Source organism: Anastrepha ludens, chromosome 5 (genome assembly GCF_028408465.1).
Source record: "Anastrepha ludens isolate Willacy chromosome 5, idAnaLude1.1, whole genome shotgun sequence".
In the NCBI taxonomy this organism is placed as follows: Eukaryota; Metazoa; Arthropoda; class Insecta; order Diptera; family Tephritidae; genus Anastrepha; species Anastrepha ludens.
In genome coordinates, this window is record NC_071501.1 from 94,466,061 (window position 1) to 94,479,864 (window position 13,804).

Here is a 13,804-nt window from a genome sequence, read left to right on the forward strand (position 1 = left end):
CAGGACGGTGCCACTTGTCACACAGCTAACGAAACAATGGCTCTTTTGCGCGAAAAATTTGATGGCCGAATAATCTCACGTCGCGGCGATGTCAATTGGTCGCCAAGATCATGTGATTTGACAAGGTTGGACTTCTTTCTTTGAGGTTATTTGAAAGAAAAGGTGTTTTTGTTGCTAAATTTGCCCCTTTTATCATTTCTGACTATAAACTGTAAATTTGAAAACCGGCAGAAGTAAAGAAGGGCACTAAAGAACAGATGCCACAAAAATAAATTTATATGTTTGAAATTTATTTAGCACAAGATAAGCGTCTCTCGGGTATCGAACTGTCACTTTGCTCTCTTAATTTACAACGTACAAAAATTATGTACGAGTATTTGCTAAGTCTGTAATCCTTTCGCAACACAAATTAAATCGGTCTCTTTTAGTTGTTTCCCAGCAGTAAAAAGCTGAAGTCACACAGCAAATATTCTAACTCTTAAACTAAGCTTTGATAGAGGAGTTCATACTAGTTCGAGAGTGGGTAAAATTCTACTAGTTGCAAAATGAACAATACAGCTTTATTTATACACAAGAAGAAAAAAATGAGAGGGTCATTTGAAACGCCTATGCAAAAATAAAAACTACTTAATTGTTTGGGGTAAACCTTTTTAATTTTTCCAGATAGTCTTCTGCTTATAGTTTACATTTCGTCCTACGCTGCAATAGTTTGTTTGTCCCTTCCGAATAATAGAATTTAGCCAAGTCTGAAAAATAGTCACTCGTTTCTGCAATCAGCTCCTTGTTTGAATAACATTTTTTTCGTGTCAGCCATTTCATTAAATTGGGGAGCAAATAGTAGTCTGAGGGAGTCATATCTAGAGAATAGAGGGAATGTGAAACGATTTACAACTCTATTTCCATTAATTTTGCGACACAACTGTTGAGGCGTAAGCTGGTGCGTTGTCGTGATAGATAAGGAAATTCACTCGACTTCCTCGATTCAAATGATTGCCAAACACAAAGTGTTTTGGTGCGCGTGATTTCAAGAGATGCTACTAGAATATCAAAAGAACGTATTGGTTCTATATTGCAAGAGCATTTGACTATGAGACAGATCTGTTCAAAGTGGGTGCCGCGTTTGCTCACTGATGAACCAAAACAAGAACGTGTTCATGATTCTAAGCAAATGGCAAAACTACATAAATTTAACTTCGAATTGCTGCCCAATCCACCACCACATTCACCAGATTTGGCTATCAGCGTCTACTGACTGTTCGCAAACCTAAAAAAATTGCTCGCCGGTAAGAAATTTCGTTCGAATGAAGAGGTTATCGCTCAAACTGAGACCTATTTTGAGCCAAAAGATGATCGTTCTACAAAAGTGGTATTGAAATGTTAGAGTGGCGATGGAATGATTGCGTTGTGCTTGATGGAAATTATGTTGATGAATAAAGCTAATTTTGAACAACAAAAAAAACGAGTATTCTTTGTTAGGGACGGGACTTTTCACCCCCACTAAACGGGCTTGCAGTGCCATCTCTCGAACTTTGCACGGAATTTTCAAACGACACTCGCTTGTTGTGTTTGTTATGCTTTCCAATTTTTTTGAATTTTAGTATTTTTTTGTTTTTATTTAGTTTCAGCACAATTAACGTTTTGTATTATGACATTTTTTAAAATAAAACAATTTTAAGTCAAACAATAAATTTCAAGGTTAGCAAAATTTTTGCACAATATTTTATTTAATTCATAATGAAATAATTTAGAAGCGCTTCCTTTATCAATTTTGATTGACTTTTTCAACTTGTTTAAAATTGAACTGTCATTTTTCGCCACAAATCAGACTATAGCTTTTGGACTGGTCCATCCACTGGAATAGAATTTATTGCAGAGACTAAGTAATTTAGTAACTGTTATGGCACTTAGGCAGAGGCTGATTGGTTCGTTAACTGGGTAATGCTGATACACAAAGCTGGTTGGGTGGTTGGTGCAAGTGGTGATTTACCAATAATCCAATTTGTGTTTCCGCACCATTTTATTCCCACCTTCTCGCTGCCAACAAGTTATACGGTGATTCTTTCACGACTATATCCAGTCTGTGCGATTGAGAAAACTTATAAGGTTGTTTATGTCTAAACTATTTAGTTCTTCGAGGTTTTGAAAAAGCGGATATTTAGGTTGACAATTAACATTTCTGAGAACGTTGGCATTTCAAAAGTATCTACCTTTTGCCAGCATTGAAGAAAGATAGAAGAAGAATTTCATTAGCTGCAAGACAAACTGGTTGTGGCGTAGTTCAGAACTAGTAGCTTTAGCTGCTGGGTTAAGAGGAAAATCACTTGACTCACTTTACGCAAATGCGTGAATCCCCTTACCGAATGACGGAACAATCTGCACTTATGCTAGATACATCTACCAAAAATTTCAAAGTGAAAAAAATCCTCTCCTAAATATGATTTTAATCGGGATAATGACTTATCACACAATACGTGTATGCACATATACATACATACATATTTATTGTACGTGTACGTAGTTATTCCTAATTGGCAACTACTCTTACCTCCAGCAGTTAATGTTTGTGAAACATTTGAACCGATTTGATTATAAACTTACTAGGTTTTGACAAATTTATTTAGTAGAACGCTAGACGTGCAAGCGCAAAGTGGGTTGGGCAGGCAGTTGTGTTGAAGAAAAATATTTGGAAGAAATAAAACAAAAGCACAGATTAAATCGGTGAGTGCGAAAGTGTTAACTTGAAGCGAGCGCATGAAGCTTTTAAACTTTGAGTGCGGGGGGCGGGAACGAAAATTATCTGCAAATCGAAAAAATTGTTAAAAACATAATTTTGTATACAATTAACACAAAAATAATATTAAAAGTGAAGAAAGTGTAATATGAAATTGAAAATCGGCAAAGTTTTTTTTGGATACCCTTAAGCAAAGTCTACGAATTGTTCAGTTTTCAAATAACCGAAAAGCTATACATTCCAGCTGCTTACTGGTATTTCGTATATCGATTTCAAGCGCGCTAAAGTTAAACTACCAGAAATAAGAAAAATCTGTTGAAAAGACCTAAAATTTTCTATTCATGCAATAGCCAATATCTCAAAAAGTCATAGAAGTGTAAGAAAATGTTATGAAGGCATTGCAAGGATAATTAAAATACATTTGAGCGGTGGCCCAACATTCTTAACTTTTTCTTGAAAAACGAACTGTCTCAAAATAATTCCAAATTTGTAATAAAAAGTAAATTGCGTCCCAAACAGAAAAGAGCAAAATGATTTTTTTTTGTTTAATGCCAAGCCACCTTCCAAAATTTGTCAATATTATTTTATTTATTAATTTATTTATTTATTAGAATTAATATATAATACTAAAACTAATACAAGAACGAGTACTAGCTGTCAATATTAATTTTTATTTATGTATGAAATGAAAATTCAAAATTTCTGTGTAATTTCTTCACTTACCCCCATGATTCAATTATTAAAGGTTCGCTCACTAGTGACATTCGATTTTTGACACTCCCTTACAAAAGGTTGTATTTAAAAATGTGAATAAAGTGGAACAAATTAAACCCTTTTTGGTAAAAATGGTAGCAAAAAAGTATTTTCTTGCTTAAATGGAAATAAACTGCGAACGCTTTAAAAAATTAATTTTAATTAATATTTGAATGTAAATAACGGTACAAACAGAAGTTATAAGCGGAAATTGCGTCAAATATTAAAACAAGAAATTATTTCACTTAATCCAAGATTTTATTTTGTGAATTTATTATTAAATTTAAAAGCGATCGCGAAGTTGCGAAGCTTAGCCAATATGAAACTATTTTGTTAAAAATAAATAAACAATTGGCACGTACAATTATGTTAGGTGTTTGGAAGGACCTACAGTTTTAAGACGGTTCTGGCAGATGGTTTTTTATAAGTAGCTTTTTCATTCTGGTACTGTGCTCTACTAAGCCTCTTCTGGACACTTCATTCATTCATGGTAAGGTGGGCTATTTGGAAACAAGCTCCGTCAATCCTAACTTTTTATAATGAAGTATGCAATGCTATCGGTCGCGTCGGGACTATCCAATTATTCTCCCTGTCGTAATTCTTTGGGAAATGCTAGCAAAACATGAATTCCTTCTAAATCAACACATCACAAGAAATAAAGCTTTGTAAACTCTCCACTCATCGATCTTGGATTATGTCAAATAGTCTATCATGTCCTAACTTAAGCGGTATGTATTCCATGTCATACTACCATAGTCCTGAACATACCGATAAAAACTCTTGAGCGAGTGGCTGCTCGTAAGCAGACCATTTAGAAAATGAAATGCTTTTTCTACAAATTTTACTTTTCCTCCACTTTCTTTCAAAATTTCTAGAGCTAGCATCCCAATGTCTTGCTAAGGGAGCCCATTTGTCAAGACAGAACGAGAAAGCTGCTTACTGAGCAAATCTTTTATCATTGAATCATGACTTACCCCAACGCACACGTGCCTTGGCTTATGCTTACATATGAAAACTTTTATTCTCACTTCTCACTCAAAAATACACAAACTCGTTGGGTAAATATAGAAGCGACCAGAGAGCAAAGAGTTTGATTCTTATCGTCGTGAATGAGAGAGGTGCAAAAATTGACAGGCAAAAGCTTGCGAGAGGCACACACACCCACACCTATTGGCAAGATTGAGTGATCGCCTACAACTGCTAGTAGCCCAAATGCACTTAGAGGCTAAATAAAATTGTGATGTTTGGCTCGCAGCAGAGCCGCCTATTGGGCGCAAGAATTCTGCAGAAAGTATCCTCCATTCGTATGACGACTTCAACGAAAGAGCTGAGAGCGACTTGTGAGTGAGTGAGCGCGGATTAACTGAAAATCCGGTTTTTAAGAAAGAACAACATTTTGAAGCTATACGCTTAGTTTTAGTTTGCTTTAAGACTCGAGAATATAAAGAACATTTAAATTTGTTTGCGCTTAACTCTTAGTTTTGGCTAGAATAGAATTTTTCTTTTTATACTTTTTTTGTTGTGCTTGATCCTTAACTCCCTTAACCACAAAATGCATACAAAAAACTTATATATTTTTCTATTCACCATCGGCATACTACGCATCGTCGCCATCATTCCCACATCCCCCGCGCACGCACACAGGTAAAATGTCCGGCGAAAAGAAATTTAAAATTTTAGTAACACACCCAGAACTGCCACAAGCTGTCATGGACCTGTTGTCACGCGACTGTGAGGTGACCGTAGTGCAGAGTTTGCCGTCTTTGCGTTCAGAGATTTTAGAGAAAGCTAAAGGTGTAGACGCACTCTTTTGGCGCAGCTATGAACCGCTTAATGCCGAAGTATTGGATGCGGTTGGACCGCAACTGAAATCGATTTCCACCATGTCGGCGGGCATAGATTACGTGGATGTGCAGGAAATTAAGCGCCGTAAGATACCACTCGGCCACACGCCCGTCGTGCTCAATGAAGCGGTGGCAGATGTAGCGGTTGGTTTATTGCTGGCGGCAGCGCGTCGCTTCCACGAAGGACGGGTGAAGATTGAAACGTAAGTATTATCATTTTGTGCTGTTATAGAAATACATAAATTGCAATATAAATTTCATTTCTAACTTTCTTAACCGCCTTTAGTGACACCTGGGAGGACTTCCATCTCAATTGGATGTTGGGCCGCGATTTGCGCGACTCCGTAGTGGGTTTCTATGGTTTTGGAGGTATTGCACAAAACATCGCCAAGCGTCTGAAGGGCTTTGACATTGATAGCATACTCTATACGACACGTCGTCGGGTGGCGCCTGAAATTGAGCAAGAATACAATGCCAAAAAAGCCGATTTCGACACGATGCTGGCCGAAAGTGATTTCGTAGTTATTGCGGCGCCTTTGACCAAGGACACTGCTGGTGTTTTCAATGCCACCGCTTTTGGTAAAATGAAGAAGACTGCCGTGCTGGTGAATATTGGACGTGGAGGTGAGTGCCGAGCAGTGCTTACATACAGGCAAAGGTATTTAGTACTAATACACAGACATCTTATCGCATTTGTAGGTATTGTGAATCAGCCAGATTTGTATGAAGCTTTGAAAACAAATCAAATATTTGCTGCCGGTTTGGATGTGATGACACCTGAACCACTGCCCCCCACTGATCCGATTTTGAGTCTACCAAACCTCGGTGAGTTCAAATGAGTGGGAATGAGTAGTTAAAGGCCAGGAGCCAAGAGTTGTGACACTTTTGACCTAATTGACTTTAGATTAGATTTTTAGATTTTAGATTTATTGAAGGTTTGCTCTTCGATCTCATGATATTTTAAGCCCTGTTGTCGTGGGGATACTGACGGGACACTGTTTCACACCATCGTATACGACCAAACTAAAGCTAGTGCAGAACGATGCATGCACAACATGTAACGAAGTCAATGCAATAGGAACTCTGAAACAGCTACACTGCCATTGCCCTGTACTTAGCAAAGCACGAATAAACTGCTGAGGTTCTGCATCATTTTCAACATTAGAAAATGTGCCAGATCAAAAAATTAGCATCCTAAGCAAATTATCTAAAGGATGTTTTAAAGATAAAACATAAAGTTCCTAAACCCTCCACTACGGATCAATTTCTAGTCCATGTGTGACCTACAGGATCAACCAAGTCCAACCTAACCCAACTTATATAAAATATGGTACGAAATTTTAGTTCGAATACTTCATTAGCAGATAAGTTTAGATTAGTTTCCGGCACTTACCACTCTCCATAAGGGAGAAAAGGGAGCCCACTTAGATCTGAAAGCCCATTGATGATACCACTAATCTCGACTCATGTTCTCCCTCTACTTCTAAATTTTAAGTGATGAAACCGCTTCATCTCTCGGATAGCTGATAAATAAATGTGGATGGCTGCCGATTCAAAATCTGCTAGACATCCAAAGAAGTAAGAGTTCAGACAGCCATATCACGTTCTGGCAAGAGCCGGACAGTGGCGGAGAAAGTGTTTAACAGTAGTCATTTGAGGAAAACCTCACACGTGTTCTATGTGCTCCCATTAGCAGATAAACACATGAAAAACATTTGAAGCAGAATTGATAGTATCTTGGTGCTTTTATTTTAAATTTTTATTTAAAATAACATTACTTCACCATTTACCTTTTTTTATCAGCAATTAAACAAATTTTCAAATGTTTTTAAAGTCCATTTCTTCAAACTATGAAAGAACTTTTACAATTTATTTATTTCCCTTTTTTTTTTGTTTTTGATGACCATCTACGATCTCTCTAACATTCTCACAACCCCACGCCCATAGAACTTCCAGTGCTTATCAGAATATACCGACGCAATTACGTTTTTGCAGGTCATCCTCACAAATGAAAGTTTCAGCACTCAAAGAATTTGGCAAACTGACTTTACTGGGACAAGATCAGCCCACGATCGTTTCACAAACAAATTCTAATATTTCTCAATAAATTTCCATATTTTCCTAAAGATGTTTGAGACTTTGCACGAGTGTCGAATACGATTTCTCTGTATTTTGACAGCTCTGCCCATTTTTATTGTTGTTGTTGTAATAGTTCTTCACGCGCTGCCAGTGCGGTGTAGTCATCGATCGTCTTCGTCTAGCTCATCTAACGGTAGACCCAGGAAACTTGCTGTTTCGACGGGCTGGGTCCAAAGGAAGAGGAATATTAGATGAGTGGGTTTGATGGATCATGTGAAAAGGTGGTTAGTGTCATGAGGGCTGCCTTCACATGCAGGACATATGTTTAGGTTCTACATTACCGGAATAAATCGGGTTTTCTCGACCAAGAGCTGCTGCTCCAGTAAACTAGCTCTATCTAGTGTACCGTACCCCCAGGCAGCTGAGGATCTCCATTGGACTTGGACGACGGCATTCCCAGGCGGGAGTTCAGGAAGGTTGATATCTGGCCAAGGACTGCCACTCCAGGAGCACCCGCGTAAATGCATAGAGAATGTTTATGCTGCTCCAACAACAACACTCCCAATGTCGTTTAATGCCTGCCTAAACATTGGCCCCTATTATGAGTTGCATTCGATCTTCGATATTCGTTGGTTGTCGAAGATCGAAAATCGAATGTCAATTTGGTATTATGAGCGGTGCAACGCTATCGAAATTTTCGTTGTATACCGAATTTAGAGTCGAATGCAATTTTGCTTTCGATTGTGTAGCGTATTGTGGGAAAACTTGTTAAAATGTACGTTGTTTGCGATTATTTATTGTTTTATAGTAACCAAATAATAAATATATACTAATTTTGTTAATATTATGCAGGTCGAAAGTCGTGAGTACCAAACAGCAATTAGAAAGGCTAGTTGCATTAATGGAAGAGAATCCACAATTCGCAAAAGGGATTTCCACCAAAGTACAAGCAGCAAAAAAATGGGAGGAATTTACAAAGGAGCTGAATTGATTGGGACCACCAGTTAGAACGGCAGCAAAATGGATTAAGGTTAATAATGGTTTTTTTTTTGTGATGTTTGTAGAAATACATTTTTATTTTCCCTTGGCAGGTATGGGCTGAAATACGTAGAGGAACTGAAATACATATTTTTTTCGAATGACGAATAATTTAATAAAGAAAATTTATAACAAAAATAAAACAGAAACTGTGGCGTACAGGTTTCTACCTATTTAATACTTTTTAGATTTTTCTATAATATTCTAAAAATTTCATTTCTTATGTTTTGTGCTTCTCCGCTATTTGGCTCCACTTCAATATCTTCAGCATCATCGTTGAGGGTCTCATCGGATAACTCTTCATCCGGAAGTAGAACATTATAAAACAAGCAAATGTTGGGCAAAGCTGCACACACATTAAAAATTTTTTGGAGAATAGTGAAGAGCTCTTGGCTCGCGTGCACTGCTGCAACTGGTTTTGTACTGTACTGGACAGTAGGTTCATAAACGCCTCTTTAGATAATCTAAAGTTCTTTAAAAAACTGTAAGGAAATTTCTGTAATATTAAGTACGTCAACACATTTTGAAAATACTAAACTTACTCAGTGGAAGCCATTTCTAGGGGGTTGGATGCGCCTCTCAGCTGTTTTCTACTTCTAGCTAGTTCCACTAGTTCCGTTGTACTCATTTTCACAAAAAATACTTTTTTTAACTTTTAAAAATGTTGTTAGCAAAGAATTTCAACACAATCGGTTTTTCTTTTATTTTGATTTGCTGTATCAGCTGGGAAAAAATTATCTATTGTAAATGCGTCGAGCGATCGAAATTCAATATAGTCCTATTCTTCAACAAATGAGCACCATAATACCAAATGAAAATTCGTTCGATCAGCACTTTCGACTATAGTCGAAGATCGAATGTTGCTCATAATAAGGGCCATTGTCTGCTCCAATAGATGTGCTCGGCTCTGGATCTGTATATGTTTCTTCTTGTTCTCCAAAGTTTTGGGCAAAAAGCATTTGCAATAAGTTTTGGGAAGCCCTGCTTGTGTGACAGTCCATAGCTGGATACGAATCTGGGTCGCACCGATTATGTGGATTCAACTTCAGGAGTCACTCGAACTTATCAATTGGTTCCTAATTGAAGCTCTTCATCTGAAATATATGACGATTGTTCCCTGATTCAAATGAATACTTGCCAAGGTGCTGAATGAAGTGATAGTCCTTGGCCGGAAATAAATGTGGGTCGTTCCGCTAGCGTAAAACCGACTGGCGGTGGGAATGTCATAGTTTCCTTTGATGATCCACCTGAATGTTGAGAAAGTCTTTAGAATGAAATTTGTTAATTTAATACTCACATGCCTTTTATATTAGGTAATACGGAAGTGCATAGGTTCCAGTCTCCATGCATGAAACATCTAAATGATAGTACTTTTTTTTTTTAAAACGTTCGCTCCTCGGCAGACAATGGCAAGCCTCCGAGTGCACTTCTGCAATAAAAACCTTCTCATAACAATCATTTGCCATTAAGAGTCGTCTCAAATTGTAGAACCCTTCATACCATCGTTTTAATTTAAAGCAAAACCAGCGTTGAAAGCATGAGAAAGTTTGAAAACAAAAACAAGTCTTGACGTTTTGACGATGAATGAAATTCCAGGCTTAAAGAAGCTACAAGTGACAACTTTGCAATATCAAAAAAAATCATAACAAAACACTAACTATTTTTATTACACATAAATTTGTAAAAAACCCCTTTGCTATCTCACAACCCTACGAGATCTTCAAAAGCAATATTTATAGTGCAATCGAACGTTGAAATTATTATTATGAGATGAAAAAAATAAAAGTAAGTAGCAACTATTTTAATCCCCTTTCATTTCTCCTTTCAGTTGTTCTCCCTCACTTGGGCTCGGCCACCGAACGCACCCGTGACGATATGTCTATCATAGCAGCGCACAACGTTTTGCGGGGACTGGCTGGTGAACCAATGCTCTCGCCCGCCTATTAAATGGTTATGGATAAAACGACATTTTTCCATGAAGCTCCCATAGCAATCCGCTGGGGTGTATGTATGTTTAGCTGTGTAAAATATGATGCCTTTTTGTAATAAAAAAATCCATTAAAAAACACTGCATGTTTGTAAATAAATTTTCTCGCCTCAGCACGAGTGGAATATTCAAGTAATTAATAGGTGAATTAAGCAAACTTTTATGCAATTACAGCAATTGGAAAAACGGAAGTTATTGTACTTATTTTGCGAAAACAAATCGAAACAGCACTATTTATTTACCGTAATTTCCATAATAAGCAAAAGGTTGGAGCTTGTAAAAAAATTAATACTACTAAAATTATGAACCTATTAAAGTTGCTTTTTTAACGAAATTATTGCTTTTGAAATGAAAAAAAGAACTCATGTATAAATATCTAACGGTCATGGTATTGACTTAATTGAAAAGTTTATTTATTGTGACGGGTACGATTTCAATCTTTTATTACTTTTCTGAGGCAAATCACAGGCAAATCTACTGAAACAGCACTTAACTCACTTGTTACAGAAATCGAGAAGTCAATTTATAATAAAGAATTCACACTGGTAGCCTTCCTTGATATCGAGGGCGCGTTCAACAACATCCTACCGGATACCATAATAAAGGCACTGACGGATATCGGGATCTCTGGCGCTCTAGTTGAGTTCATCAAAAACATGCTCTTGAGCAGACTTGTGATCGCAACCCTAGGGACCTCAGAGATCAAGAGAAAAGTTAGCAGAGGAACACCTCAAGGCGATGTGCCGTCCACTCTCCTATGGGTGGTGGCATTAAACTCCTTGCTAAAGAGCCTAGAGGAGAGAGGACAACACGTCGTAGCATATGCGGATGTCGTTGCAATGGCAGTAAGAGGGAAATTTCCCAATACACTTAGAGAAGTCATGCAAGATTTACTAAACAAGCGTCAACCCCAATAACACTGAACTCATCCTATTTACCAGGAAACATACAATTCCAAATATAGCTCCCCCGACTCTAGGTGGAACGGCATTGTCATTTAGTGATGAGGCCCGCTACTTAGGTCTAATACTACACCGAAAACTAACTTGGAAAGCAAATGTCGAAGATAGAGTAAAAAAGGCGACAATAGCACTATACTCTTGTAAACAGCTGATAGGACTAAGGTCTCTCCCCATCTATCGTATATTGGCTTTACACAGCAATTGTCAGACCAATCCTAACATACGGCATATCAGTATGGTGGCCGGCTTTAGATAAATTATACATTAAAAGAACTATGGTACATGTACAAAGAATGGCCAGTCTTTGCATCTGCGGGGCCCTTAGGACCACACCCACAGGTGCACTAAATATTATGCTTAATATTTTACCAATCGAGCAATTCGGTAAGCAAACAGCTACCAAAGCAGCTCTCAGACTAAGAGAAATCGGCCTACACAGAACGAACCCGGGAGGAGACTCTTCAATTTTAGAAAAATTCCCCTGCATTCCTGGCACAACGGATTTCTGTAAGACCAAGGATACCAACTTAAATAAATCCTTCGTCACAGTATTTCCCTCCAAAAAGGAATTGGATAACAGGCTTATTGTTAGGAAAAATGATATAAACATCTATACAGATGGCTCAAAACTAGACAACAAATTAGGTGGAGGGGTTTACTCCGATAAACTCGGAGTATGCCAATAATTTTGTCTACCTGACCATTGCTGTGTATTTCAGGCGGAAGTCACTGCCATAAAAGAGGGACTTACAGAAATAAAAACGAGAGTATTATCCACAAATGAAGTCTTCATTTACTCGGACAGTGAAGCGGGAATGAAAGTGCTTGAATTAAAAACGCACTCGTCAAAAACAGTTCTAGAATGTTTTACGACTACTAAATGACGTATCTAAAGGCTACAAAGTGCTCCTTATTTGGGTGCCAGGCCACAGGAATATAGCTGGGAACTGCAAGGCAGATGAACTTGCACGAACCGGTACAACGCTCGATCTCGAACCGGATAAAGTGCTGATACCCATGCCTATAGCCACTTGTAATTTACTTATAGTTAGGGAAACCATCAAAAAGGTAAATACAAGCTGGCAAAACCTCACAACATGCGAACTAAGCAGACAGACATGGCCGAACTGGAACAGCAATCGATCGAAGATCTTGCTAAGATTTAACAGAGAAGCTATATGAAAAATGATAGGTGTATTAACTGGTCATTGTTTAAGAGGCAGTCACGCTAGAAGGTTAGGACTCCCGTACTTCGATTTCTGTAAAAGCTGTCTTAATACAGAAGAAGAGGAAACAGTCAGACACCTTTTATGTGAGTGTGAAAGCTTAGCTATGAGAAGGCTGTGCACTCTTGATACAGCATTTTTAACCGATGTAGCGGACATAGCCCATCTGAAACTAACGAAGCTCTGCTCGTTTATTAAAGCTACCGGATGGTTTGAAAAGGAAAACGTAGGGTAAGGATAAGCTCCAGTGGTATCACAATGGACCTGCGAAAGGTCTAAGTGTGTCTTTATGTCAACCGCCCCACAGGCAAAAATGCGCTGAATGTTGACTCGCAAATCTTTCAGAGTTGTTGGTTGTTGATGTTACACAATCGTGTAGACACTCACCGAATATTTCTGCAATGCATGGCAAGGCCCATCTGTGAACAATTCACGCGATTGATCCAGCCCAAAGAACACCAAAATAACTCAAATTTGACTTCTGCCTGTTGTCTACTTCACTTTCGGTATTTTTACAGACAAAAGTTATTAAAAAATCATAAGCCTGGAGTCTTATAAAAGCCTTGCGAAATAAATTTTTTATGGGATAATATTAAACGGCATGTATAGGGTGTTTTTCGTTAGCTGCATGAGAACTATCGATATCGATAACTATGGTTTGACAGCTGAGAATGGCAAACGGTCTTGAGGTTTGGTAAGTCATCATGAATCGTTAAGCGCCAGAAAACCGCTTCTAAACTGTGGAAATTTACTAAAACAAAAAACCAAAAATAAGTAAATAAATCTGTTCGCCTTTCATAGAGCACTTCGACCATTTTATGCCCGGTTTACTTGCTGGTGGCATCAGATGTCTTTATTTCTTTCAAATTGAGGAAGGATCTGCCGAATATTTCTGTTTTGTGTTACCATTTTAAGTTATCAAGCCCTTAAAAACCACCCCATAAAAGTTATCAAAAAATGTTGTGTTATTTGCACTGGTAACATAGAGAAAAACGTAAATAAAATAGATTACTTCTTTTAAATAAAGAATAATTGAATTATTGATGGGTTAATCTGTAGAATGCCACGTGAAAGACATTTATCCGATGAAGAGTGGGGTCTGATTAAAGGGCTAAGCGAAAGTGGCAAAAGTATTCATGAAATTGCTGCTAGAGTAAATCGGTATAGGAATACCATCAGCAACT

General features: G+C 37.8%; 1 protein-coding gene across 2 annotated transcripts; it reads left to right on the forward strand.

The window, feature by feature from the left end:
• The first annotated feature begins 2,610 nt into the window (after window positions 1-2,610).
• Window positions 2,611-10,513, forward strand: LOC128863884 (glyoxylate reductase/hydroxypyruvate reductase-like). Of its 2 annotated transcripts, none has more exons than XM_054103288.1 (5): window positions 2,611-2,718; window positions 5,129-5,531; window positions 5,615-5,952; window positions 6,028-6,153; window positions 10,274-10,513. In XM_054103288.1, the coding sequence occupies exons 2-5, from the start codon at window positions 5,134-5,136 to the stop codon at window positions 10,390-10,392; spliced, it is 981 nt and encodes a 326-aa protein (XP_053959263.1). In that variant the 5' UTR covers window positions 2,611-2,718; window positions 5,129-5,133; the 3' UTR covers window positions 10,393-10,513. The 2 variants fall into 2 exon arrangements, with proteins under 2 accessions (XP_053959263.1, XP_053959262.1); XM_054103287.1 differs by lacking the exon at window positions 2,611-2,718 and adding an exon at window positions 4,710-4,824.
• The last annotated feature ends 3,291 nt before the right edge of the window (window positions 10,514-13,804 follow it).

Excerpts from the sequence above, each read along its gene's own strand:
- LOC128863884 (XM_054103287.1), top strand. The coding sequence starts at position 4,725 with ATGTTTGGCTCGCAGCAGAGCCGCCTATTGGGCGCAAGAATTCTGCAG. Across the intron at positions 5,953-6,027 it reads GGTGAATATTGGACGTGGAG|GTATTGTGAATCAGCCAGAT; the intron begins GTGAGTGCCGAG and ends TCGCATTTGTAG. Across the intron at positions 6,154-10,273 it reads TTTGAGTCTACCAAACCTCG|TTGTTCTCCCTCACTTGGGC; the intron begins GTGAGTTCAAAT and ends TTCTCCTTTCAG.